The 27505-nt window shown below is 47.3% G+C and overlaps 1 protein-coding gene across 1 annotated transcript in view; it reads left to right on the top strand.

Moving 5' to 3' along the window:
- ca12 (carbonic anhydrase XII) overlaps positions 1–27505 on the top strand; it is a 50524-nt gene that overhangs the window by 1446 nt on the left and 21573 nt on the right. The window contains exons 3-4 of the mRNA XM_052042422.1: positions 17543–17722; positions 21751–21893. Coding sequence (XP_051898382.1) covers positions 17543–17722; positions 21751–21893 — 323 coding nt within the window. The remainder of the gene's footprint in view (positions 1–17542; positions 17723–21750; positions 21894–27505) is intronic.

Raw genomic sequence — 27505 nt, 5'->3', positions numbered from 1 at the left:
AGAGCCGGGAGCCCGGATGCCTTCACACGGTGGCCGGGCTGTTAGTGTGCGGTGGGACCGGTTCCTCAGATGGAAGAATTCCTTCCACGTTCCGGGTTCAGTTGGCTGTGCAGAGTGAACTTCGTGTTGTCTTTTGTTGGTGCCATCCACACGTCTGCAACCCTCAGTGAGGAAGCCCAGGGTCTTCCCCCTAAAAGCGGCTCCGCGTGGATCGATGCTTCAGTCTGTTTTCTGGAACAGAAGAGCAGAAAGGATTAGAATCACTTGGCATCCGTGGAAGGAGAAACAGGATCAACATTTCGATAACTGTTTCTGTCTCCACAGAAGCAACCTGACCTCTGGAGTGTTTCCAGCATTTGCCATATTTTACTCCACATTTTATTTGCACTTTCGCTGTAGCTGAGACACTTTACTCTGTACTGTTATTGTTTTTACCGGTACTACATCAATGCACTCTGTACTAACTCAATGTAACTGCACTGTGTAATGAATTGACCTGTACCATCCGTTTGCAAGACAGGTTTTTCACTGTACCTCGGTACAAGTGACAATAATAAACCAATACCAATTTCCAGGATTTGGATCTTCACACACTCCCAGAGCTGGGCATTGTTCATCCTTTCTCCAGTGGGTGAGTCAAGGGGGACTGGAACCTGTGTCTCCCTGTCTGGGACACCAGCTCTCGCTTCCCCCATCACTCGCTCCGGCCAAGCCCATGCTGGTGCACGTACACCCAGGAAAGTTGCTTCAGCTGAACCTGTGTTGGCAAAGTTTGCTCCACATGACAGTAATTTACTTGAACTTCCTTCCTTCCGATAATTACAGACATATTTTTGCTTCTCCCACTGCGCTTGGCATAATTCTCCAGTTGGCTAATTAGTAGCAGACATGAAAGAAGATGGATTTTAAAATCTTCCAATGTCAGTGGTGAGTCAGTGAGTGTGTGACGGATGGTGATCTGGGTGGTTTGCTTTGGACCAGACAATCCCAGGGTTCATTCAGGAGTTAGCTGTGATCTGTCTCACCCTGCACCCATTGTTTTGTGTCAATTACTAGCCCCAAACCTTTTGTCGAAATATGTGCAAGACCACTGCTATCACCTGAACATAACTCTGTGGATATCGTCAAGTGGATGTGGGGGTATCATGCCACAGGAGGCCATTCAGTTGATCTAATCAATGCCATCAGAGCCATCCCATCAGCTCCATCTCCCCCTCCTTATTTCCTGTGTACTTCCTCCATATTCTCTCTCATACCCACACATCTACTCCCCTTCTGATTACTTTGCCATATACCTACACTTCCAGCAGCTAATTAACCTATCTGTTGACTTTTTGGAAACCAGAGCACCCGGGAGAAACCCACACAGTCACAGGGCAAACGTGCAACCTGCACACAGACAGCGCCTGGGGTCACTGGAGCGGTGAGGCAGCAGCACTACCTGCTGCACTGCCAGGCCACAGAACGTGAGATGCACAGCTTTGGTAACCATGGGGCTGGCTCACCCATACATTGTGGCTGCTGCCCTGGTGTAACAGGAATGAAGGTAACCTGCCAGGGAGCTTATCAGAGTTGAAGTACAGTTTAGTGACACACTCCGTGTTAGTGACTGGCCCTTAACCACCCTGGCCTTGAATGTGAACTGTTTACAAGTGTGGAGGCACATCCTTCAGGTCTGAATTATTGGCAATTTTAAAAAAGGTCATAGGTTACAGTAGTACCATTTCTTATCTTACTGCAGTGGCAATTTGAGTCATTATTCCCAAAGATTATTGGATTCAGAAATAGAATGTTTGGCAGATCAGGCATCATCTGCAGAAAGAAACAGTTTCAGGTAGAAATTAAACGACAGGTAGAACTGAACAAGTTTAAAGTTGCAGAGAAGTTCAGATAGAGAGGGTGAGGCCAGGGCTGCTATAGGGATAAGTTGTAGGGGTCGTCCGATCAATGAGTTCAAGGGGCAGTTGAGAGAGACAGACAGACAGACAGAGGCAGAGAGAGAGAATGAACATAATTATGAAAGGTGAGCAGTTAGAGAGTGAGAATACAAACAAAGAGAAAGAAAGATAAAATTTGCACAATGCAGGGCTGTATGACTTGTCCAGCAGGCTGCATTGTACTTGTGGAGACAGACAACCGAGCCAGTATTGCAGTGGATAACTTACAGCAGAAATGGCCAGTTCTAATACAGATAGTGGAAGTGAGGTACCTGAAATTGGAGAACTCAGTATTGACTCTGGAAGGTGGCAACATGCCCGGTGGAAAGATCAGGTGCAGTTCCTTATGTTGGACCTCATTATAACAGTGCTGGAGGCCACAGACTGATAGGTTAGAGTGGGAGTGGGCAGAGAATTAAAGAGGCAGGAACTATTGGAATGAATTATGTAGTTTGTCTTTGGTTATATTTTTATTATCCAGTTCTCACCTACCTCACCCCCGTCATGCCTCCTGTTGCAGCTCTCTGGTGTAAGAAATGCCATAGTGTTGTGTAACGTTGGTGGCTGCACTCTGGTTGGCAGCATTGGTGGCTGCACTCTGGTTGGCAGTGTTGGTGGCTGCACTCTGTTGGTTGGCAGCATTGGTGGCTGCACTCTGTTGGTTGGCAGCGTTGGTGGCTGCACTCTGGTTGGCAGTGTTGGTGGCTGCACTCTGTTGGTTGGCAGCATTGGTGGCTGCACTCTGTTGGTTGGCAGCGTTGGTGGCTGCACTCTGGTTGGCAGTGTTGGTGGCTGCACTCTGTTGGTTGGCAGCGTTGCTGGCCATATGCAATTGCCCTGAGGTTTTTTGCCTGTGCCATGCAGCTTCTCCGGCATGCCTGGCACAGTCTTCCATTGAAGCCCAGCTCCCAGCACGCTGGCATGCAGCACAAACAGCCGACCGGTCTCATAGCCACTGTGGTCCTACCCCCAGGGTCGGTGTCAGAACGGTCCCGCCCTCAGGGTCACCGCCTGTCAAGGCTGTCACTGTATTTGAATGTCTGTGATTCTGACAAATGCGAAAAATTACTTGGGACGTATTTTCAAAAAGTAAAAATAATTTTGAAAGAATCAAGGTTTAACGTTTTTAGAAGAGGTTAACATTTAAAAACCAGGTGCGTGTTTAAGAACAATGAAAACGTTTAAACTGAGCTCAGTAAATGAAGCAAAAGCTGTTCTTGTCTTTCTCCCAGCAGCCACAAATAATGGAAGCATTGATTTCAATGCGTCTGCAGTACTATTGCCAGGTATAAGATAAATCATAGAACCATAGAACAGTACAGCACAATACAGGCCCTTCGGCCCACAATGTTGTGCCGACCTTTAAACCTCGCCTAAGACTATCTAACCCCTTCCTCCCACATATCCCCCTATTCTAAATTCCTCCATATGTTTATCTAACAATCTCTTGAATTTGACCAATGTACCTGCCTCCACCACTACCCCAGGCAGCACATTCCATGCCCCAACCACTCTCTGGGTAAAGAACCTTCCTCTGATATCTCCCTTGAACTTCCCACCCAATTCTTTAAAGCCAATAAAGAGTAAGATTCTTTATTAGTCACGTGTACATCGAAACACACAGTGAAAGGCATCTTTTGCGTAGAGTGTTCTGGGGGCAGCCCACAAGTGTCGCCACGCTTCCGGCGCCAACATAGCACGCCCACGACTTCCTAACCCGTTCGTCTTTGGAATGTGGGAGGAAATCAGAGCACCCGGAGGAAACCCACGCAAACACGGGGAGAACATATATACTCCTTACAGACAAAGGCTGGAATTGAACCCGGGTTGCTGGCGCTGTAATAGCGTTACACTAACCGCTACACTACCGTGCCTACCTCTACATGTTGCAAATGGAGTGACAGAGAGATATATCGCGGAAACAGGCCCTTCAGCCCATCGAGTCCGCACTGACCATCAACCCCCCATTTACACTAATTCTACACTAATCCCATTTTTTTATTCTCCCCACATTCTCATCAACTCCCCCCAGATTTTACCATTTACCAACACATTGGAGGTAATTTACTGTGGCCAATTAACCTACCAACCTGCACACTTTTGGGATGTGGGAGGAAACTGGGGCACCCAGATGAAACTCACAGAAAGCATGTGCAATCTCCGCACAGCACCCAACGTTCAGGGTTGAACCAGGTCTCTGGAGCTGTGAGGCAGTGGCTCTACTGGTTGCAACAGTTGTGCTGCCCCACTCACTCACTGGGGCTGCCCAGAGTGCACCCCTGCCCGAGGAACGTCACTGTAAACCAAACCCCCGAACCCAGGTCTCTGGAGATGTGAGGCAGCAGCTCTATCAACTCTGCCACACCGCCACAAATAATGTAGTGGGCAGAATTCCTTGCCCAGCGCTGGGAACTAGGCAGCGGTTGGCGCTGTGGCCAGACCAGTGGCTTTGGCTGGTATTTGCAGAGAATCTGCCCAATTGGGTAGGGCTGGCTAATACACACCGATATTGCGGTCCAAAAGCAAAATTCTACACCACATTTTCCTTTTTTCATTACAGTACATAAAAGTTCTGGAGAACAATTCCAGAACCAGTTTTAGTGAGGAGCTGAATGTGAAGAACCTCTGCAGGACACAGAGAAAAATTCAGGGAGCGCAGTGAGTGAACAGCCTCCTTCTATACAGGCCCTGCCTGTGTTACAAACACCCGACGCATGGACACTCCGTACATATGAATAAGCTCCCACAAATATTATTAAATTCAAACATGAAGCAGTCTTGAAAAAGAAACCTGTTTACGTGTAACCTCCCCGCAGTAGTCAGACACCACGGTCTCTCAAGAACACAGGCTGCCAGTTTCACCACCGGAGGCCACTTAAGAGAGTTGCTTTGGCAACTGACAAGCAATCAATTCTATTGATTCTTGTGTAATGATACTCTATTAAACAATGCAACATCCACTCACACTTCAAGCCCATCAAGACCAGCCACTGAGTGTAGGACATCCTGATTGTGTACCATTGTAACTGGGCAGGGGAAGACCATAAATAAACATTCACGATAATTGACCCTCATCAACACCATGACTTACAACACTGTGGAGGTGTGGTTACCGTATCGAGTGATTTTTTTACATTTTCCAACTTACGGACAAGATGGACTTACGGATGCCTGTAAAACGGAACCTGTTTGTGACCCGGACATGGCTTGTAGAGTAAACAGTGAATAACACAATACAACAATAATAAGTATACTGAGAATTCTGGTTAGCCAGCATCAATGAGGGGAGAATCATTTCAGGTTGATGACCTGATGAATAGTGATCGACCCGAACCATGAACTCTGTTTCTCTCTCTCCTCAGATGCTGCCTGACCTGCTGAACATTTCCTCCATTTTCATTTCTCTTGCATATTTTTAGCAAGTATAGATTTTTTATCTTTCTATACGAGAACATAGAACATAGAACATTACAACGCAGTACAGGCCCTTCGGCCCATGATGTTGTGCCGACATTTTATCCTGCTCTAATATTTATCTAGCCGTTCCCTCCCACATAGCCCTCCATTTCTCTTATCTTAAGAGACTCTAATGTATCTACCCCACAACCTCTGCCGGCAGTGTGTTCCACGCACCCACCACTCTCTGTGTAAAAAAACTTAACCCTGACATCCCCCTTGTACCTTCCTTCAATCACCTTAAAATTATGCTCCCTTGTGTTAGCTACTTTCACCCTGGGAAAAAGTCTCTGACTGTCCACTCGATCTATGCCTCTTATCATCTTCTACACCTCCATCAAGTCACTTCTCATCCTCCTTCGCCAAAAAGAAAAGCCCTGGCTCACTCAACCTATCCTGTGCACAGTATTGGTCTACTACTTTGAGAATGGTTGTAAATGCATTAGGAGTAGTCCAGAGACCATTTACCAGACTGATGCCTGAAGTGTGTGGTGGTCTAAAGAGAGGTGACTTGATTGAAACTTAAGATCCTGAGGGGCCTTGACAGGGTGGATGTGGAGGAGAGGTCTCTGCCTGTGAGAGAATCTAGGACTAGGGGTCACTGTTTAAAAAACAAGGGGGTCACCTATTTATGGCTGAGATAAGGTCAAATCTTCTCTGAGTGTTGTGAGACTTTGGAATGCTCTTTGTCAAAACACAGAGGAAACTGAGTATTTGAATATTTGTAAGGCAGAGGTAGATGGATTCTAGAAAAGCTTGAGGGGGGAGTGGAGTGGTGGGGTTGGAGAAAGGTTACTGGGGGAGGTGGGAAGGTGGAGTTGAGGTCACAGTCGGATTAGCCACGATGTCATTGAATGATGGGGCAGGCTTCAGGAGCCGAGTGGCCTACTCCTCGCTCTTACGCAGTGTGTAACCTTTCCTGCTGAAGCATTCCATGTCCTGGTGTTTCTTGTAAAACCCATGGGCTCATTACAGTGCTATCATGAGAGGGGAGGGACCACGGAATCAGCCAGTATCCATGGAACAAGAAACAGAACTGATGTTTCAGGTTTGAGCTTTGCATCAGAACTGGGAACAGTTAATGTTGCAGAGGGAGGGGTGAGTGGTGGACGGACCCAAAGGGGGAGACAGGTGGTTGGTAAGGATTTGAGGTGAGAAGCTTGGTTGGAATCTGGCCCAGCCAGAGGTTTGGGGGGAATGGAATGGGATCAATGGTGGGTAGTATTTTCAGGAGGAGCGGATCCCACAGAGGAGGGGGTTATGGGAGGAAGGAAAAGGGATCCATTTTGTGGGACAGGAGTGCTGTTCATCCATAACGAACCTTTGGGTGGAGCCCGTGGTTAGCCCTGAGCCTTGGGCATTTGAATCTGGTTGTGCTTTCTGTGAGCAGGCTCTGCGTGAGGTACCCTGTGGTACCATCATTTGTAGATTGGGCTTCAAGTGCGGAGACTTGTTTGAGGTGGGCACAGTGAGTGGCGGTTGTGAGCAGCATTGATCACAGGCTCTCAGTTACTTGACTTGTCATTAGGTGGTTGGCTGAAGCCCAGAAGCTTCTGGTGGGGTCTGTGTGCACTTGGCTGAAAAGCAGCTGCAACACTTCCAGTTTCATTCTTGCGGTTGCACAGTTAGAGTGGAGGTTTACACCATGAGGAAACGTGCCAGGGTTAACTGTTTGCCATCTCAGTACACCACTAGGGGAACAGGCTTGCATTAAGGCTGGGGATCTGAGTGAATGTAACAGGGGAAGCGGACTGCTTGCTGGGTTGGCACAGACGTTGTTTGGGGTGTTCCTGGAGGCAGCGAGACCAGTCGTTGCGATTGTGTGGATCTCAACATGAGCTGGTGGCCTTGGAGAGCTTTCTCCTCCTACCCACATTCAGTTGAAGGGTCTCGACCCAAAACGTCGATGGTCTATTTCCCACCACGGATGCTGCCTGACCCGCCGAGTTCCTCCAGCAGTTTGTTTCTTGACCCTCATTCGTTAACTGTTTAGCCCGCCCAGTGCCCCAACCCCAGCAGTGCCAGCTGTGGCATTGTGGGTGGCACTCACTCTTCATTGTCAAAAGTCATGGGTTCAAGTCTCACTCTGTGAGACTCCAGTTCAAAGTGACAAAGTTATTCAAGCCTCAATCGACATCGCTGATTGATCCATCTAGGACCATCACAGTGCATTGGTGGGGGCTTGCTTGTACAGGTGGCCCATGTTACACCTCACTTCAAACATTCTACCCTGGCTGTAAAGTGTGGAGGGAGATTGTAGGCCGTGTTTGGCGGGGGTGGAGGGTGGGTTGATCAGCATCGAGGGTCTTTCGGTTGCTGAGTGAACCCTCCTGCGGCTTTATCTGTTTCCTCGTGTTTGTCCTCTGGCCAGATTTAAGGTGGTCCTAGTTGGATTTAAGATGGCCACAGGGCAACAGGTTGAGAGCTTTGAGTGATGGACAAGCAGTGTGTAGTCACTTCTCAGGCCCATGACCTTGTCCATCACCAGATGCTACCAGCAACTCCTGGGGCCAGCCAGTGGTCTTCCGACATGGACTGGCATCAGGTGAAAACCTTTCTTCCACCCGTCTCCCTCCCTCCCTCCCTCCTCCCTTCACTTACCCTGGCACAGTCTCCAGTGGTACAAACCTTATAGGCTTGACCAAGAGTTTCCAGGAACTTTTCTGCCACACATAAACTTGGGGGAAAATTCCCAGGGGCTTTAAATTCAAATTGGGTTGAGAGGTCTATCTATCCATTGTTAAAATATCGGGGATCGTTGAGGGAGCTGTTTGATTGGGAAACGGATTTTATTCCCTTCCCATTGGCTGTGAGGTGGGTTACCAGTGGAGGGGGGTGTTGTGGACATGGTGAGCCCTCCAGGAAGACATGTAGCCAAAACCCTGACAAGTTTGCAGAGCTTACTTCTCTGTCTGAATTTCCTGGCTGTTTTGGGAAGTCTGGGTTCAAGGGCGCAAGAGTTCCCTGAGCCGGTGCTGTCCGAGGGTGGAGAGGGGTGGGTTTGGAACATGTTCACACCGGGCAGTGGGCTCCCTGCAGTCAGTGCAGAGATGGAAGGTCCCTCTCCTCACATCTTGGTGACGGAGTCAGGAAGGCACCTTGGAAGTTTTTCTGACAACCACCTACTGGTCAGAAGTTACATCTACATTGAGACACCACTGCCAGAGGAAAATCTAATGATGTGTTGACATAGACTCGTTCAATGGAAGGAAATAAGGACGATGGAGGTGAAGTCTGTGTCTTTTGATACTACGTGTCTAAATATCATATCCAATTTTAGACCAAAAAGCAATAGAACCTCAGGAGGACAGGCAATGGTGTAACCATTCCAGGGAGCCAATGAACTGAGACACTCTCCTCCCAAGGATACAACTCTTACTGTGTAAGAGCTTTACTATAGATTGTCGCAGATGGAGGATTGCCACTTGGCCCCTCCCGCCTGTGCTAGCTACCCAAAAAATGTGTCTGTTTGGACCCCCTCAGCAGCCCCTCACCATCGCCACTTTTCCTTATCAAGTATTTATTCAATTCTCTTGAAAGATGGGTGGCATCTGCCTTCAATGCCCTGTCAACAGCTCATTGAGTCATTTTTAGAATCTTTTTCCACTCGTTCTTTACTCAATGATCTTTACTAGAGACAAAGTAATGCAAATAGAGATCTCAATACTTGATCAAAATATATCAAAGGCTATAAGCAACAGTGCAGTTTGAGCATCACTGGTTAATATTGATATTGGTATTATTGTCACATGTGCAGTGAAAAGCTTTTACCATCCAGACAGATCATTCCATATGTAAGTACATTGAGGTAGTATAAAGGAAAACAGAATGCAGAATATATTGTTACAATTACAGAGGAAGTGCAGTGTAGGTAGACAAATAAAGTGCAAGGGCCACGAGGAGGTAGATCAAAAGTTTAGCGTATGAGTGGTCTGTTCAAGAGTCTGATAACAGTGGGATAGAAGCCGTCCTTGAGTCTCGCAGTATGTGCTCTCAAGCCTTTGTATCTTCTGCCCAATGGGAGAGGGGAGAAGAGAGTATGACCGGGTTGGTTGCCAGGATAAGTGATACATGAAGAATTTAAGATGTGCTTACACAGCTATATGAGGTATCACAGGTGTATTCAGTCTGAAATCTCAATTACAATTAGCATAATGATAATCCGATCCAGCTAGCACTGATTCCATTTGGAGTGGGTGTCATGCAAATGGATCATGTCTAATGCTCCAGGTGATGTACTTGGGTGAATCATTGCAGACATTAACCTGTAAAGAAATATGTTGAAGTAAGGACTAGAGTAGGAGGTCACACCCACATTTATACAAACTGCATTGTTGCTCAAAGCCTTTGATATATTTTTAAGAAGTTTTATTTGCATATTTTCCACTCTGGGAAAGGTTACTGAATAAAGAGTTAGAAGGAGGTGAGGATTTTTTTAAATTACACAACGAGTTGCAAGTTCAGTCCAGCTTTCAAGAGAATTATCTGAATGTATGATTACACAACTTCTCCATCTTAAGTGTCTTCTAAGAATTTGAATATACAAAACGTACTTTGACTATTGTTCCACTCCACTGGTTATTTGCCCTCCCAGTTACAGCCCCAAAAAATCTCTTCCTGGATTTGTGGCCCATGATTTTCCTTTTCATAAGACAATGCTCTCTCTCCACCATGGTAGTGTTTTCTAAATGCCCGGTTACTAAATAGATTAGAGGATTCTCCCAACTACTGATGTTGGGCTGAATGGCTGAGGGTTCTGGTACTCCCTGATCCAGTGATGTGAACATTGGGGTTGTGTTTTCAATCTTCCAATCCGTGGGAATGGTTCTGGTATCTAGGGAGTTCTGGAACAATACAAATCACGTTGATAGGAAAAGACCCACCTGGTCCATCCAGTCTGCTGATAATGACAAAAGGACCTGATCTATTCCCTGCAAATCCCGATATTGCACCTTACATCAGCTTCAGCATACCCGAAGCTCACTGCCCATGTCCTGACTTGCCTGATCTACACTGGCTCTCTGCCTGGTAACACTTCAACTTTCAAACTCCAATCCCAGTTTTTCCTTGTGCAGGCTCTTCCCAGGACTGGCCTGCGATCTCCTGTCCCCTCATACCTTGACCCTTCTCTGTGGCCCCCTGTATTACACGTTCCACCATTGACAGCCGTGACTTCAAGCACGTGGACTCTAAGCTCTGGAATCCCTTCCACAAATCTCTCTGCCTCTAATTTCAGCTCATTTAAGATGTCCTTAAAAGCTGCTCCTGTGAATCAAAAGATGTCAAATTTCTGTCTGTTCTTTGCAGTACCTTTGGGACAGACCAGTGGATTTTTTCAAGATTTATTTGTTTCTTGGGATGTGAGTGTTTGCTGGCAAGACCAGCATGTGTTTGCAAGATGTCTTTTTCCTTCCTTATGGCATCTGGAGCTTTTGTCTCTGGAAGGTCTTTGTCTGTCTTTAACATCTGCAATTTTCTTTCCCAGGTCACTCACTAGGTCGTCTCTCAATACTTTTGCAATGTCTGGTGATTCCTGCTCCAGCTCCTCTTGTTCACTCTTCCCAACGTCCAGACAGATCTTGTCCAATTCCCTGTGTTCAACCCAAGTAACATAAATAGATTTTTTTCTCTGAAATCTCGTTTAATCTTTTCTACATCTCCACACTTCTTTTCCAACTCTTCTTTCTCACTTTCTGTTTATTCACTCTTACCAACATCAATAGAAATCTTCTCCAATTCCATGTGGATTTATTGCCCATCCCTCATTGCCCTTGAGAAAGTGGTGGTGAGCTGCCTTGAGCCAATGTCGTCCTTCTGGTGAAGATGCCTCCACAGTGCTGGTGGGGAGGGAGTTCTAGGATTTAGACCCAGCGATGATGAAGGAAAAGTGATATGTTTCCAAATCAGGATGGAGTGGATCTTGGAGGGGAACCTGCAAGTGGTGGTGAGCCCTGCACTCACTGCTCGTTGTCCTTGTTAGTTGAGGCTGTGGGTTTGGGAGGTGCTGTAGCCTGGGTGAGGTACTTCAGTGCATTCTGTAGATGGTACACGCTGTAGCCAGTGGTGGAGAGAGTAAAGACTTGGGGTGGTTAATGGAGTGCAGATCAAGTGAGCTGTTTCGTCCTGGATGATGTGCAGCTTCTCCAGTGCTGCCCTCATCTCGGCAAGTAAAGTGGATCCAATCCTGTCTTTCCACTGTCGACAGGGTGACAGGATTGAATACACTCCACCTGCCGAGATCAGAGCGACTCCAACAACATTTGAGAAGCTCCACACCTTCCAGCCGACAGCAGCCCACAGCCACTCGCTGCAGGATACCCAGTCTTTTACCTGCTCTTTGTGTCCATGGTGTTTATGTGGTTGGCCTGTTTGAGTCTGTGGTCAATGGTGACCCCAGGATGGATCGTGGGGGTCTTCGGCAATGGCAATGCCACTTTCGAGAGGTTAAGGAGTTACAGGGTCTACCTGCTGTGGACTTGAAAGACATTCCCATGGCTGTCTTCACAAAACCCGACAAATTCATTGATCCACCCCCCCCCCCCCCCCCAACTCTAAGTTCAACATCCTCGGACTGAGTATGTCACTACCCTTGGCCAGCTCAGGTGAGTGGGCCATCCCACTGACGTCCCCCAACACCAGGCTCCCGAACCAATGGTCAGCTCCAGCTGGGAAGGACACCTCCGTTGGTATCTGGAACAGGTGTAGGTCGACTCGTTCAATGATGGAACATGCTGAGGTTCCACGTGGCCTCCTGTTCCTACAATCCGCCTCAGATGGTCCCTCAGGATCGAGCACGAGTTGCTTCCACATCAGGTCTGTGGGTTCCGAGGGGAGTGCTGAGGCGGATGCCAGAGGTGGCCAGGAGTTGCTTCCTGGGGTAGGTGGCTGGCGATTTGGCAGCCCCTGCTCTTTCTGCCATTTTAGCTTGGCCACATCTGAATGTCAAATGGACTCGAGGTTCTTGGTGTTCTTCCTGTAGCTCCTTTATCTTACAGTGGTCATGGGAATGGGCTGCCCACAAGTCTGCTGGTGAAGTTACATTTGTATTTTCAAACATCCCCAAATCTTTTCCTCTGTCTGTTTCAGGAGATTCAGACTTGTTCCACCTTTTATTGAGATCAGATGTGATCTGTATCCCCACTCCCGAAACCTGGACTGTTGAAAGATTCCACGGCATTGCTGAGTTCTCAGGAGAGTTCAGCATCACGTCGGAAGTCCGTGCTGGATCGATGGGAGGCAGCTCCCTTGGTCTGACTGCTGATAGGAAAAGCTGGCAGGAACTGCTGGTGGGTATGGGATAACTATTGGCTGGGGAGAACTTTCCTGCTCTTAGAATCATAGGGTAATACAGCACAGAAACAGGCCCTTCTGCCCAACTCATCCATGCTGACCAAGATGCCCATCCAAGCCAGTCCCATTTGCCTGTGTTTGGCCTGTATCCCTTTAAACCTTTCCTATCCATGAACCTGTCTAAATGTCTTTTCATTTTGTACTACCTCAATGTACTTCTGTTTGGAATGATCTGTCTGGATGGCATGCAAACAAGAGCTTTTCACTGTATCTCAGTATGTGTGACAATGCTAAACCAATTACTAATTATCAGTTACCAATGACCAAGTGTTGTTATTGTTTCTCCCTCAATTACTTCCTCTGGAAGCTCACTCCATGTACGCACCACCCTGTGCCTGAAGGAGTTGCCCCTCAGGTCCCTTTTAAATCTTTCCCCTCTCACCTTGAACCTATGCCCCCTAGTTTTTGATTCCCTTTCCCTGGGAGAACGACTGTGTGCATTCACCCTGTCTATGCCCCTCATGATTTTATACACCTCTGTAAGGTCACCACTCAGTCTCTTACACTTCAAGGAATAAAATACTAGCCTCTCCAACCTCTCCCTATAACTCAAGCCTTTGAGTCCTGGCAACATTCTCATAAATCTTCACTGCACTCTTTCCAGCATAATGACGTCTTTCCTATAACAGGCCGACCAAAACTGTGCTCTTCCTTGGAAGAGTGCAATGGAATCATTTTCCTAGTCCTAAAGGAACCGTTGGAGCCTTTGAATGATGGATTCTCCTTCACTCCCCCTGGAGTATCAGCCCAGAAAATTGTGGTGGAATGGGGATTGAGGAGAGGTTAGACTGGTGAGACATTAATGGGTGTGGGGAATAAGGGGAGTGGAATTAGGCAGGTGGGGTGTGGTGAGGGATACTAAGTCATGTGGGAGTAAATGGAGTGAGTGGAATATGAAATTACAGAGTGGGGATTGAGTCTGATCTGTGTTACTTCCCAGAAATATCCCTCTTCCACTGATTTCTCAAACTGCTTCCTGTACCACAGGAATTACCCTTGAGCTGACAGTTCCCGCCCTCCCACAAGATGTTGGGAAAACGTGGAATGGGACGCCTGAAGGGATGGCTGAGTCGAGAAACTTTCATGGATTTTGAAGAAAGGAATTGTGCAATTTCTTGGTGCTTTAAGGGACTTAATTGTAACCGGAACAAGAAGTGGCTTAGTGCTGACTAACTGTGAGTCACATTGTCTCTGTCATGGGATCAGGGCACCGTGCTGGTTAAAATCTGCACCAGATATAAGGAAATAATCTCAAATAACACTGCCTTTCGACTAATGTTAGGTAGAATTAACTGCTGATTGTAACCCTTCCGTTGAAATCTCCTCCACACAGATCACAGAACACAGAACAGTACAGCACAGGAACAGGCCCTTCAGCCCATGATGTCTGTGCCGACCATGATGCCAAGTTAAACTAAACCCTTCTGCCTGCACATGGTCCATATCCCTCCATCTCCTGCCTGTTCATGTGACTGTCTAAAAGCATTGTAAATGTTGCTGTTGTGTCTGTTTCCACAACCACCCTGGGCAATGTGTTCAAGACACCCACCACGCTCTGTGTAAAATCCACTTCCTCCACACATTTCCTTTAAACTTTCCCCCTCTCACGTTAAGGCTATGACCAGTCGTCCTGAACAAGCCTTCGCCACCCTGTCTTGGCACAGCGCATTCAGATCTCTGCTCTGTCACTGACATTCAGGGAAACATAAGTAGAAGGAGTGGCCATTCAGCCCTTCAGGCCTCTTCCACCATTCAACACGATTTTGTTTGATCTGATTTTGGCCTCAGCACCACTTTCTCTCTCTCTCTCCCTACCCCTCAACTCCCTCGTCGTTTAAATGTCTGTCAGCCTCTGCCATGAAGATGTTCAGTGACTCGGCTGCCACAGCTTTCTGACACAGCAAGTCACCCTTGGAGAGAAGTTCCTCTGACAGGGGCAGCACCCTTTGTTCCTCCTTCTCCGCAACTTAAACCATGCTTGGGTTCTGGTTCTGAACAAAGGTCTTTGACCCAGAACGCTGGCTCTGTTTCTCTCTCCACAGATGCTGCCTGACTTGTTGAGTATCTCCAGCATTTTCTGTTTTTACTTCAGATTTCCAGCATCTGCAGTTGTTTTCTGACTTTAATCTGCCTGCCTGGCAGGGAAGGGCCTGAGAACAGTTGGAACAGAGATTGTGGGCACCTGCCCTTCAATTCATCCACTTCACCCACTGTGCTCTTGGCAGGGTCGATCCTTCTTGGGTGCAAGGGAGCACTGGACTCAGACTCCCTTTACCTGTCCCATCAGCAGTGTTTGCATTAATTCAGCAGTACCAATTGAAAAGTGAAGTTGGATTCCTGATGCTGTTTTTGCAGTGAAAGGGAGTCTGTTTGCCTTCAGGATGGCTTGTCAGTGTATTTTTCCTGAGTATCAGCTCAGTACCTGGGAAGGATCCTAGTAAGAAGGCTCCTGAGACTTCCATTGCAGTACGGCAGGAGTTCTACCTCACCAGAAGCTGCATTTTATGGGTGAGAGGTCAAACCCAGGGCCTGACCACCTTCTCAAGTTGATTTAAGAAAAACTTCCATTCCATGAAGGTTGTCAGAAATTAAAGGGGGAATCTTGATCAGCTGGGTAAGTGGGCTGAGGAATGACAAATGAAGTTTAATTCAGCTAAGTGCGAGGCATTGCATTCTGGGAAGTCAAACCAGAGTAGGACTTAAACAGTGAATGGTCAGACCCTGGACAGTGTTGTAGAACAGAGGGACCTAGGAATACATGTACGTGGTTCCCCGATAGTTGTGTCACAGGTAGATAGGGTGGTGAAGAAGGTGCTTGGTACGCTGGCCTTCATCAGTCAGGGCATTGAGTACAGGAGTTGGGATGTTGCAGTTGTACAAAATGTTGGTGAGGCCACAGCTGAAGTACTGTGTACAGTTTTGGTCACCCTGCTATAGGAAAGATGTCATTAAGCTGGAAAGAGTGCAGAGGGGATTTATGAGGATGTTGCCAGGGCTTGAGGGGTTCTGCGAGTTATGGAGAGAGGCTGAGCAGGTTGGGACTTTTTTATTGCAGCGTAAGAGACTGAGGGTGACCTATTAGAGGTGTATAAAATCACAAGAGGCATAGACAGGGTGAATGCGCACAGTCCTTTTCCCAGGAAAAGGGAATCAAAAACTAGAGGGCACAGGTTTAAGGTGAGAAGTGAAAGATTTAAAAGGGACCTGAGGGGCAACTTCTTCACACAGAGGGTGGTGGGTGTGTGGAACGAGCTGCCAGAGGAAGTGGTTGAGGCAGGTACAATGACAACATTTAAAAGACGTTTCGGAAGGTACATGGATAGGAAAGGTTTAGAGGGATATGGGCCAAGTGCGGGCAAATGGGATTAGCTTAGGAAGGGACCTTGGTCAGCGTGGACACATTAGTCCAAAGGGCCTGTTTCCGTGCCGTATAACTCTACATCATTACCATTGAGCAGATGTGTTTCCTTCACTCCCTCCTCACATTCCATTTGGATTCCTGGCCACCGTTTCTCTTCCACTCTCACTGCTGTGTGTGGGATCTTGATATGCTGAAAATGTTTGCAACGGTGAGGAAACAGTAAAACAAACCACAAGCACAATCCAATCATATCAGGCACCAAGTTATGGCCCCGTGGTGCATCTGGTAGCGCCGCTACCTCTCAGTGCCTGAGACCCGGGTTCAGTCCTGACCTTGGGCGCTGTCTGTGTGGAGTTTGCACATTCTCCCCATGGCTACATGGGCTTCCCCCCCCAGGTGCTCCGGTTTCTTCCCACATCCCAAAGACGTGGGGTTTGGTGGGTTACTTAGCTGCTGTAAATTAACACTTGTGTGTAGATGGGATCAATGTAGGATTGGTATAAGTAGGTGGTGGGTTGAAGGGCCTGTTTCCGTGCTGTCTCTCTCTATGACTCTTTTGGGACCAAAGTCTTGCCCAGTGACACAGAGGTGACAAGCCTGAGGAGGCTGTTAATTGTGGATGGTGTTTATTCAGTACTGAGGGGTTGCTTCTTGATTTGTTGGGCTCAATCTACCTCATTGTGGCTCTTGCACTTTATGTGGTAACCTGCTCTGCACTTTCTCTGTAGCTGTTACACTATATTCCGGATTCTGCCTTCCATTTTCTATTTACTACCTCGATGTACTTACGTGTGGAGCGATCTGCAAGGATGGCACACAAACAAAAGTTTTTCATCATATCTCGGTACATGTGACAATAATAAATCAATGCCAGCGTCAATGTGCGGAGAGCAGAGAAAGCCAGACAGGACTGCTGCCAGGGATTCAAGCAGTTGGGCCGGTCAGGAGTTGGCCTTCTCCATCGCTGCCATCCAGTTGTACCCCACTGGGTCAAGAACATTGTACAGGCTGTGTCGGGAGACAAACGGGTTCCATTTTTACAGACATTTGTAAGTCAGAAAATACATAAAAATCACTTGAGATGGTCACCACACCTCCACAGTGCTGTAATGAATGGCATCAAACGCACATCAGACTGATAAGAAAGAACAATTACTAAAAGTGGAGAGGGAGATGAACGAACATTTGTGTGTACGTTGGACTTTTGAATTTAATAATATTATGGGAGCTCATTCATACCTTATCTTAGGTGTCCATAGGTAAGGTGTTCATAACCCGGGGACAACCAATATAAGAAATGTCAATCAAATTAACGAAACTCTCTTAATGCTGATCTGTGAAGCAGTGTGTGACTTTCAGCATCTCATTCTGCTGCACTGTGAGACCTTGTGGGGTATGTGGGAGGCCTGAGTATTACTAAGGTTGGTTTCTTTCCCAGGACCGCAGGGAGAGGATCACTGGGCATCGAGCTATCCGTACTGTGGAGATGTGCAGCAGTCCCCCATAGACTTCCATTCGGGAATCTTCACCTACAGCCCGGCCCTGGAGCCCATTCAGTTAATGGGCTACAACCTGTCGGCAACGCAGAAGCTGTCTTTAACCAATGATGGCCATGCCGGTAAGGACAAGGGAACACGTTCCCACCAGGAAGCAGAATGTAGAAGTGACCTGGAGTCTGTTAAAATGTTTTCAAAACTGAATCAAATTAATATTACAACACAGTCCATTTTCCCCTCAAGATGCTGCCTGACCTCGCTGCAGGGACTCAGTGGGTCAGGCAGCATCTGTGGAGGGAAGGGAAAGGTTGACGTTTTGGGTCGAGACCCTGCATCAGGACTGAGGGTGTAGCAGGAGGGCAGCAGTGTAGAGGAGAGGGGGAGGGGTGAGGCCGGGGTGGTGGGTGATCCGTAGACCTAGGGTAGGGATGACAGGCAGGTGGAACCAGGTGGGGGAGGGGAGAGTAGAGGTAGGGACAAGAGGCTGGGGTGATAAGTAGAGGCAGAAGAGGTGCAAGTGCTGGGCTCTGATTTGAGGAACCAGAGGAGAGGGCCGGTGAGCAGCTGGAGCTGGATTGGGGAGGGAACGGGAGACCCCGTGGGCAATGTGTGTGGGTGATAGGTGGATGGAACCAGGTAGGGAGGGGGACAAAACTGGGTGATGGGGATCTGGAGGGGGTATAGGGAAAAATAGGTGGGAGGACCCTAAGTGGATTGGAAGGACAGAGAGGAGGGGAAACCAGGGGATAAGGGTTTCGGGTCTTGATCGACCATTCCTTCCCCCCCACAGATGCTGCTTGACCCACTGAGTTCCTCCAGTAGTTCTTTCTTGCTCCAGGTTCCAGCATCCGCAGTCTCTTGTGTCTCCATTTTCCTCTCAGTTGGCTGACTGTCTTGTCCATAAGAAAAGATGAGCTATCTTTATTAGTCACATGTACATCGAAACACACAGTGAAAGGCATCTTTTGCGTAGAGTGTTCTGGGGGCAGCCACGAGTGTCTCCACGCTTCTGGCGCCAACATAGCATGCCCACAACTTCCTAACCCGTACGTCTTTGGAATGTGGGAGGAAACCGGAGCACCCGGAGGAAACCCACGCAGACACGGGGAGAATGTACAGACAATGGCTGGAATTGAACCCGGGTCGCTGGTGCTGTAATAGAGTTACACTAACCGCTACACTACCATGCCTGCCCTACATTTACAGAGCTTCCTGGATTTTCATTGGGTGTAAACACCAACTGATTTTACAAGTGATGATAATCTAACATCAAAATCTCAGCGTGGTACTCTAACTCTGTGGCCACTACTTCTTAAACAAGTGACTAAATCAATTCCCTCCAAATTATTATCAGTGAACTTGGTTATGGAATCCTGGTTCTGTGGTGAGTGACTCTCCTGTAGACAGCTTTGCCGCCATCGACTAGGTACAGGTCAGGAGCGAGACAGAATATTCTCCACTTGCCTGGATGAATGTGACTCCACCAACCTTCAAGAAGTTCCCCAACATCCAGGACAAAGCAGCCCCCATGACTGGCACCCCACCTACCACCCTAAACATTCCCTCCCTCCACTACTGGCACAGAGTGGCTGCAGTGTGCACTGTCTACAAAATACACCGCAGTTCCTTGCCCAGGCTACTGCGACAGCACCTCCCAAACCCACAACCTGTACCACCAAGAACAACAAATGCAGCAGGTGCAAGGGAACACTACCCCCAGTGGGTTTGACTCCATATTGCACACTATCCTGACTGGAAGTATATCACTTGGTCCTTCATTGTCAATGGAAGAGGTTGAGTGTAAGGAAGGAAGTCAGTGTTAGCATTGACATGTGCATTTATTTTATGTGCTCCTCTCCACCAATGATGACGGAGCCCTCAACTGTGTCTGTTCCATTTCCCAAACATCTGCTCCTACTCGGGGCAAGGCAGGGGTTCCCCTTGTCCTCACTCCTCACCCCGCCAGAGTCCGTAGTCAATAGATACTGTCATTTTGAACATCTTCAGTGGGATTCCAGCACCAGATACGTCTTCCCCTCCTCACCTCTTCAGCATCCCAAAGTGACCGTTCCCTCGGCGACACCCTGGTCTGCTCTTCTATCTTCACCAACACCCCTTCTCTCCTCACAGCCCCTTCCAATGTGCTGGCCTTTAACCTCTTCCCTTCTGCCATCCAGGGAGCCCAACACTCCTGCCAGCTGAATCACTGATTCACTGTGAACTGCGTTCAGTGCTCACCATACGGTCTGCTCTGCAGTGGAGAAACCAAACGCAAGTGGGGGTAACCGCTTTGTGGACCAGCTCTGGTCCGTCCATGAAGGTGACCCTGAGCTTCCAGTGGCCTGTCACTGCAGCTCATTCCCCCCTCTGACCTTTCCTTTTGGCCACGTAAGCTGTTCCAACAAAGCTCAACACCAGCTTGGAAATCTGCACCTAATCCTCTGACTCAGCAGATTACTGCCTTCCGCACTCAACATTCAATTTTGTAATTTCAAATAATTAGCATTTCCATTCTTGTCCCTGATATTTCCAGCAATGATGGTGATTGTTCCTTTTCTACTGGTAATTAAATTGAAACCAGTGGTAAAAACATGAGTGACAACAGGTTTAAAGATGTGGGGAATGGGGGCCGTGGGGGAGCAAAGGGAGGGGGCAGGATGTGAAGGGCGGGAGGGATTAGTTGACAAGAAGTGTGATGGGGTTGGGTGGAAGAAGGTGGGAGAGGAGGAGGGACGGATTGAATTGGAGCCCCCTTCCCAACCTGGTCAGTGGTCAGTGACCAACCTCCTGAGACTGGTTTGTGGTCCCACTTCCGCTCTTCTACCCCAGGTGCCCACTGGATGACCATGTCCATGAGATAAAGGAGCAGAATTAGGCCATTCGGCCCATCAAGTCTGCTCCACCATTCAATCATGGCTGATTTATTTTCAACCCCATTGTCCTGCCTTCTCCCTGCAACCAATCAAGAACCTACCAATTTCTACCTTAAATACACCCAATGACTTAGCCTCCACAGCCCTCGGGTGGCAACGAATTCCATAGATTCACCACCCTCTGGCTGAAGAAACTCAAAGTCCCTTTATTCTGAGGCTGTGCCCTTGATCCTAGACTCTCCCACTGATGGAAACATCCTCTCCACATCCACTCTATCCAGGCCTTTCAGTATTGGTAGGTTTCAATGAGAACCGCCCTCATCCTTTTGAACCCCATTGAGTACAGGCCCAGAGACATCAAACGCTCCTCATACGTTAAGCCATTCATTCCCAAGACCATCCTTGTGAACTTCCTCTGGACCCTCACCAGGGCCAGCACATCTTTCCTTAGATACAGGACTCCTCAATGCCTAGCCCATGGAGGTCAGCTGTGAGGAGGGGTTAAAGTTATTACTTGAAACGCCAAATTTTGAATTTTTTCCCCACCAATGAAACACCAACAATAAAGAACAATGGTATGGAATTTACATTTTCAGCATAAATGACTAAACATCCCATGTGGCTACCAACCTGCATACCAGGGCCACTGACCAAACGTAGGTGTGGGAGGTGGATCCGGTGGGAGATGGTGGACTTTAGTGCGGCTTTGAATGTGCATGTGTTGTTACTATCACTGGTTTCAGATTACAGTATACCCCTGCATTACGGGAGGGTTGCGTTCCTAGAAAACTGTCTGTATCATGAACCCCTGACAACAATTGACAAAATTTGATGTTTCTTTTGCATTTTGTGTTTATTTAGTTATTTTTTTCCTCACATAAGTTCAGTAAGGCAAATTTTCATTCCGTATCTCAAATTCTTTGGTGGTTATTTGTGAATTCCTTAAAGACAAATCTCCATTACCCAAACTACTAGAACACGGGGATACACTGTAGTTGCACTTTACACAGGCTAAGTGTCGATCCATCTGAAGAGCTTTAAGAACTGAGTGCACATGTTTGCTGAACACTTAGTAAACTCAGACAGAACCAAATATAAAACAAACAAAAGTCTGAGCCCGAATTATGAATGAGGTGTTTTGAATAGTGTTATTCCTTGTCTAAAGAAGGGTTTTTGTGGCCCTTGTTAATGATTACTGAGAGATCCCAGGGGGTTTGATACTGATGCCCCTTTGGGCTGTTATTTCGGATGTCAGTGACTGTTTATGTTTGTTGCAGTGAAAGTCTCCCTGCCTCCAACCATGCACATCATCAGTATGTCTCATCGCTACACTGCCGTACAGCTCCACCTACACTGGGGCAGTGAGACGGATCCTGTGGGTTCTGAGCACACCATCAGTGGGAGGCATTACCCATCAGAGGTAAGGTCACAGCCCAGCCTGCACTGCATTTGCTCCTCTACAAGCTTTCTCACTGCAGTGAAATGGTGGTTATGTGTTTACAAATGGTCCAAACTCCTCTGTATGTTCCAAGGCTCTTGTACAGTAAAGGTGAACTCTTAACCTCACAATCTATCTCACCATGGCCCTTGTACCTTATTGTCTGCCTGCACTGCACTTTCTCTGTAACTGTAACATTATATTCTGCATTCCCTTGTACTTTTCCCTTGTACTACTTCAATGTACTGACATTTTGAAATATCAGATGGCAAGGCTTTCACTGTATCTCGATACATGTGACAATAATAAACCAATTCTAATTCCAATTACTTTACGATCTGTGAAGTACCTTTGAAGTGTAATCACATTTTGTTTTAATGTAAGGAACTCACCAGTCAATGTAGACAGAGTGAGATGTGATCGTGTTTGACTAACTGCAGGAAGATGTAGATGGTCGGGGCAGTTGGGCAAAAAAGTAGCAAATAGAATTTAATCTGGAGAAGTGTGAGGGAATGTGTTTGGGGAGGTGCAACAGGGCAAGGGAAGGCACAATAAATGGGAGGACGTTGGGTGGTGCAGACCTTGAAGCGTACATCCACAGATCCTTACAGGTCGTAGGACAGGTCAATAAGGTGGTTGACAAGGCAGAAGGTATGCTTTGTTAGCCGAGGCCTGGACTGTAAGGTCATCGAGGTTATGCTGGAACTGTGTACAACACCAGTGAGATCACAGGACGGGCGCTGTGTACAGTTCTGGTCACCTCATTACAGGCAACATGTGATTGCACTGGAGAGGGTGCAGAGCAGAATTTACAAGCATGCTGCCAGGAATGGGATACTGCAGCTGTGAGGAAAGGCTGGAGAGGCTTGGGGTGGTTTTATTTGGAACAGAGGAGACTGAGAGGAGACAATTGAGGGATATAGAATTGAGGGCCCTCGCTGGAATAGGAAAGACTCATTTCCCTTGGCAAAGAGGTCAAAAACCAGGGGACAGATTTAAATCAATTGCTAGGAGGAGTCGAGGGACGATGAGGAGAAATACTTTCACCCAGAGAGTGGTGGGACTCAGGAGGCAGAAACCCTCATCGTATTTAAATGGTACTTGGCTGTGTACTTCAAGAACCATGAGCCACAGGGTGTGACTCTGTGCTGGAAGCTGGGATTAGGTTGAGGAGATCTATTGCAACTGCATGGATGCAGTGGCTGAAGGAACTCTTGTCTTAAAGGATTTTTTGATTGTACTTCACAAACAGTGGGGAGATGGTGACCGGACAACCTGTTTCAGTGGTGCTGGTTTGAGGATAACTGTCTAGGAGCTCAGAAGAAAGCCCTGTTCTTCTGGCATTTCCCAATGGACAAGGTGGGCTGTGGAGCTGTAATGATTCTATGAGTCTATAATTCCCATGTTGTGCCAAGCTGGCGACCTGGAAGGGCTTCAGTTTAATGTCTCATTAAAAAAGGCAGCAGCTCCGTCAGTACAGCACTGCCTCGGTGCTACACTGAAGTGCTCAAGTCTGTGGATCAGATTAAAACCCAGGCCCTGTTGACCCATTAACTGCCACCCTGCTGCTGAGGTTTCCTCTCTTGGGTTGCTGTAACAGCCCTTGTAGGCTCTGTGATGAAATGAAACTTGGTTAAACCATCAGAGCTTTTTTTTATCATATTAGTGTGGGGTTATGAAAGAACACAGAAGATATTGCTCAGGCCACACTGTGCACTGACTCCCCAAGCAATGTGGGATCATGTGGTCATGATTGGATTTACAAATGTGAGCAGGGATCTGCAGGAGTCTGAGGTATAACCCCATCTCACTCGCAGTATTCCCAATGCTGCTCGGATGGAAATCTGTTCACCAAGAGGGAGTAATGGCTGGGGTGTGGAGTCGGCCAGTCGCTATAACAGGCAGGTCCCAGATCTGAACCCTACAGAGGCAGGGTCTTTTAAACGGCAAGAGAGTGGAAGGCGTTGGTGTTTACAGTGACCTGGGTGTCCTTGTACACCAAGCTCTGCAAGTTAACAAGCAGTTAGGAATGTTGGCCTTCATTGCAAGAGGATATTTTGCTCCATTTCTGTGTACAGGTCCGATTTGTATGGGAGGAAGAGGACAGAGGAGGTGCAACCTGCTTCGTCAGACTGATTCCCAGGACGGTGGGGTTGTCCAGTGAGGAGGGGTTAAGCAGATAGATGCAGTTCCCTGGGCTGGGCAGTCTGCAACCAGGGTCATAGTCTCCAAGTAAGGGGATGGCCATTCAGAACAGGAGTGAGAACCTTCTTCAGCCAAAGGCTGGTGAGGGTTCCCCTACCCAGGGGCTACAGAAGCTCAGTCACTGAGTATATTTAACACACAGATCTATCGATTTTTAGATATTAAGGGAAGTGGTGCTGAGGTCAAAGATCAGCCATGATCCAGTTGAAGGGTGGAGCAGCTGATTGGTCTACTGCTACTTCTAATGGTTTCCCAGCAAGCTCAGTCCTCCATTCCCCCAGCTACCTGTGGGTATGAGAGCTGTGTGTTCAGCCTTACAATGCTTCCTGCATCAGCACTGACTGTGAGTCATCCTGAGCTTCGCTTTGTTCTGCTGGGGGAGCTGATTCAGTTTGACAGATTAGCCACTGCCTGAACCAGTTCAGCAATGAAGGGGACCAGTTTAGATCAGGATCAGACCAGTTTAAACAATAAATTCATGAATAGCAGGCGTCATCTGGATGCAGTCACTGAATGGATGAACACGCATGACAGAGAAATGGTGTCTGGGAAATTGATGGTCTGGAAAATTCTTGGAAAAGAATGGGAGGTGGAAGGGGGTTGGACACGAGGAGAGAAGGTGTTTGTTTTCCCCGAGTTGAAAGGGAAGGTTCGTTGTAAGTCAGTTATGGAGCTCGGGCCCTGACAGTGAGATACAGAAGACTGAAGTCATGAAACGTTTTATGCCTTTGCACCTCAATGTAAACAAACTAAACAGTGAACAGCATGCAAATACAGATCAGTACTGTGTAATCAACAAGTTTTCCCTCCAGAAACACCCCCCTCCCACTCCACTCCATCCCTTGCACTTCTCTCCTGCCAGGCACAAAGCAGATGCACGGGGCGACTCTAATCCCACCCGCCGAACAAGCAACCTCCACCCCCAGATGGGAGAAGGGCAGCGGGTGCAGGGAACCACCACCACCTGCAGGTTCCCCTCCAGGTCACACACTGTCCTGACCTGGAAAGATATCGCCGTTCCTTCACCATCACTGGGTCTGAATCCTGGGACTGCCTCCCCAACAGCGCTGTGGGACCACCCGCTCCAGAAGGACTGCAGTGGTTCAAGGAGGTAGTTCAAGGTCATTTACAAATGGCCAATAAATGCTGGTCTCATCAGTAACTCCCAGTTCCTGAAGTGAGCGAATAAGAAAGTCAGCAATGCTGAAACGAATTTATTCTGAGCTGGGGACGGTCACATGAGTAGATTAGTGAGCTGGGAACTGTACCAATGCAGCTGTAGAGGTGATATTTGTACAGGAGTCCTTTTCTGCTGATTCTAATTCATTTAGCTTTGACTATTAAAAATTAACAGTTTGTTTTGGTGTTGGGAATCCATCTGTTTATAATGTCCAGGGAAGGAATTCACAGAAGGTATTTCAAGCAGGAGGATGGGAGGTTTCTCTGTTGACCCAGCAGAAAGTATCCAGTGAGATGGAACCTGCTTCGGGGTGTGTTGTTCAGTGAAACCAGCAGTGGCAATGAGAGGAACGTCTGGAGGTTCAAACAGAACAGTCCTAAATTGTTGCTGCACTTGGTGACTCGGGGTTAGTCTGTACATTGAATGTTGTGAATTACAATCACCATTCTTGAATAAAATCTGAGTAATTGCATTTTTTGACCCAGTTATTTTTAAAATGAAATGACCCCTAAATATTAGAATTTATCCCCAGAGCTTTTAAAAACACATGTTAAGTATTCTTTCCCTAAAAACAGTGGCAGTGCCGTGGAACTAGTCAACACTGAACGTTTTAATAGTAGCAGCTTTGTGGCTGCAGGAGTTTGTGACAGTTAACTTGACTGGCATTAAAATGATGAGGGATCAAGTCTAACATAAAAGTGCCCGATTAGAAAGTGCTGTTACAAATTATCACAAAAACGTCATACCTTTTTGCATTAACTGTATGAAATGTAGAACTATTTAAATAATTTTGAGATGAGAAATCAACGCAGATTATAGTCAGACGACTAAGTGAGATTAATATTAACATAGAACATAGAACACTACAGCACAGTACAGGCCCTTCAGCCCACAATGTTGTGCAGACATTTTATCCTGCTCTAAGATCTATCTAACCCTTCCCTCCCACATAGCCCCCCATTTCTCTATCATTCATGTGTCTATTTAAGAGTCTCTTAAATGTCCCTAATGTATCTGCCCCCAGAACCTCTGCAGGCAGTGCGTTCCATGCACCCACCACTCTCTGTGTAAAAAAACTTACCCCTGACATCCCCCTTATACCTTCCTCCAATCATCTTAAAATCATGTCCCCTCGTGTTAACCATTGTTGCCCTGGAAAAAAGTCTCTGACTGTCCACTTGATCTATGCCTCTTATCATCCTGTACACCTCTATCAAGTCACTTCTCATCCTCCTTTTCTCCAAAGAGAAAAGCCCCAGCTCACTCAACCTATCCTCATAAGACATGCTCTCCAATTCAGGCAACGTCCTGGTAGATCTCCTCTGCACCCTCTCTAAAGCTTCCAAATCCTTCCTATATTGAGGCAACCAGAACTGAACACAAAACTCCAAGTGTGGTCTAACCAGAGTTCTACAGAGCTGCAACATCACCTCACGGCTCTTGAACTCAATACCCCGACTAATGAAGGTCAACACTCCATACGCCTTCTTAACAGATAAGACTATTGAACGGTTCCCTTATACAATGAGATGGACTACGACCTCATGATCGACCTTGTTGTGACCTTGCACCTTACTGCACTGCACTTTCTCTGTAGCTGTGATACTTTACTGTGTACTGTTATTGTTTTTACCTGTACTACATCAATGCACTCTGTACTAACTCAATGTAACTGCACTGTGTAATGAATTGACCTGTATGATCGGTTTGTAAGACAAGCTTTTCACTGTACCTCAGTACAAGTGACAATAATAAACCAATACTAATACCAACCCTATCGATCTGCGTGGCAACATTGAGGGATCTATGGACCTGGACCCAAAGATTCCTCTGTTCCTTCACACTGCTAAGAGTGCCATTAACCTTGTGTTTAGAATGACCTGTAAATGTAACATGCGACAAAATCAGCCATACTTCCCAATATTGTTCCAAGTTCCCATCAAGACGATGGCAGGTTGCCGAGCCAGCCTTGTGGATGACGTGAGTTCAGTCCATTTCTGTAAGGAGAAAGGAGGAGGAAGAAGTAATGTCAGAGTCTCCAGAACAGTCCTGGGCAGAACATCTGGGCCAGATGTTGTGGATCATGGATGTACTCCATGTCTAGGCCCTGCGTAATTCAAGTTCCCCTGCCATGTTCCCTCTGAGCCTCTATTCAAGAACAACTGAAGTTTATCCATGTAACTAAGGGGTTGCACACTGGGGAGCAGGT

This window comes from Pristis pectinata, chromosome 32 (genome assembly GCF_009764475.1).
Source record: "Pristis pectinata isolate sPriPec2 chromosome 32, sPriPec2.1.pri, whole genome shotgun sequence".
Taxonomy (NCBI): Eukaryota; Metazoa; Chordata; class Chondrichthyes; order Rhinopristiformes; family Pristidae; genus Pristis; species Pristis pectinata.
Note: the sequence above shows the minus strand (reverse complement) of the source record. Positions and strands in the feature narration are given on the sequence as shown.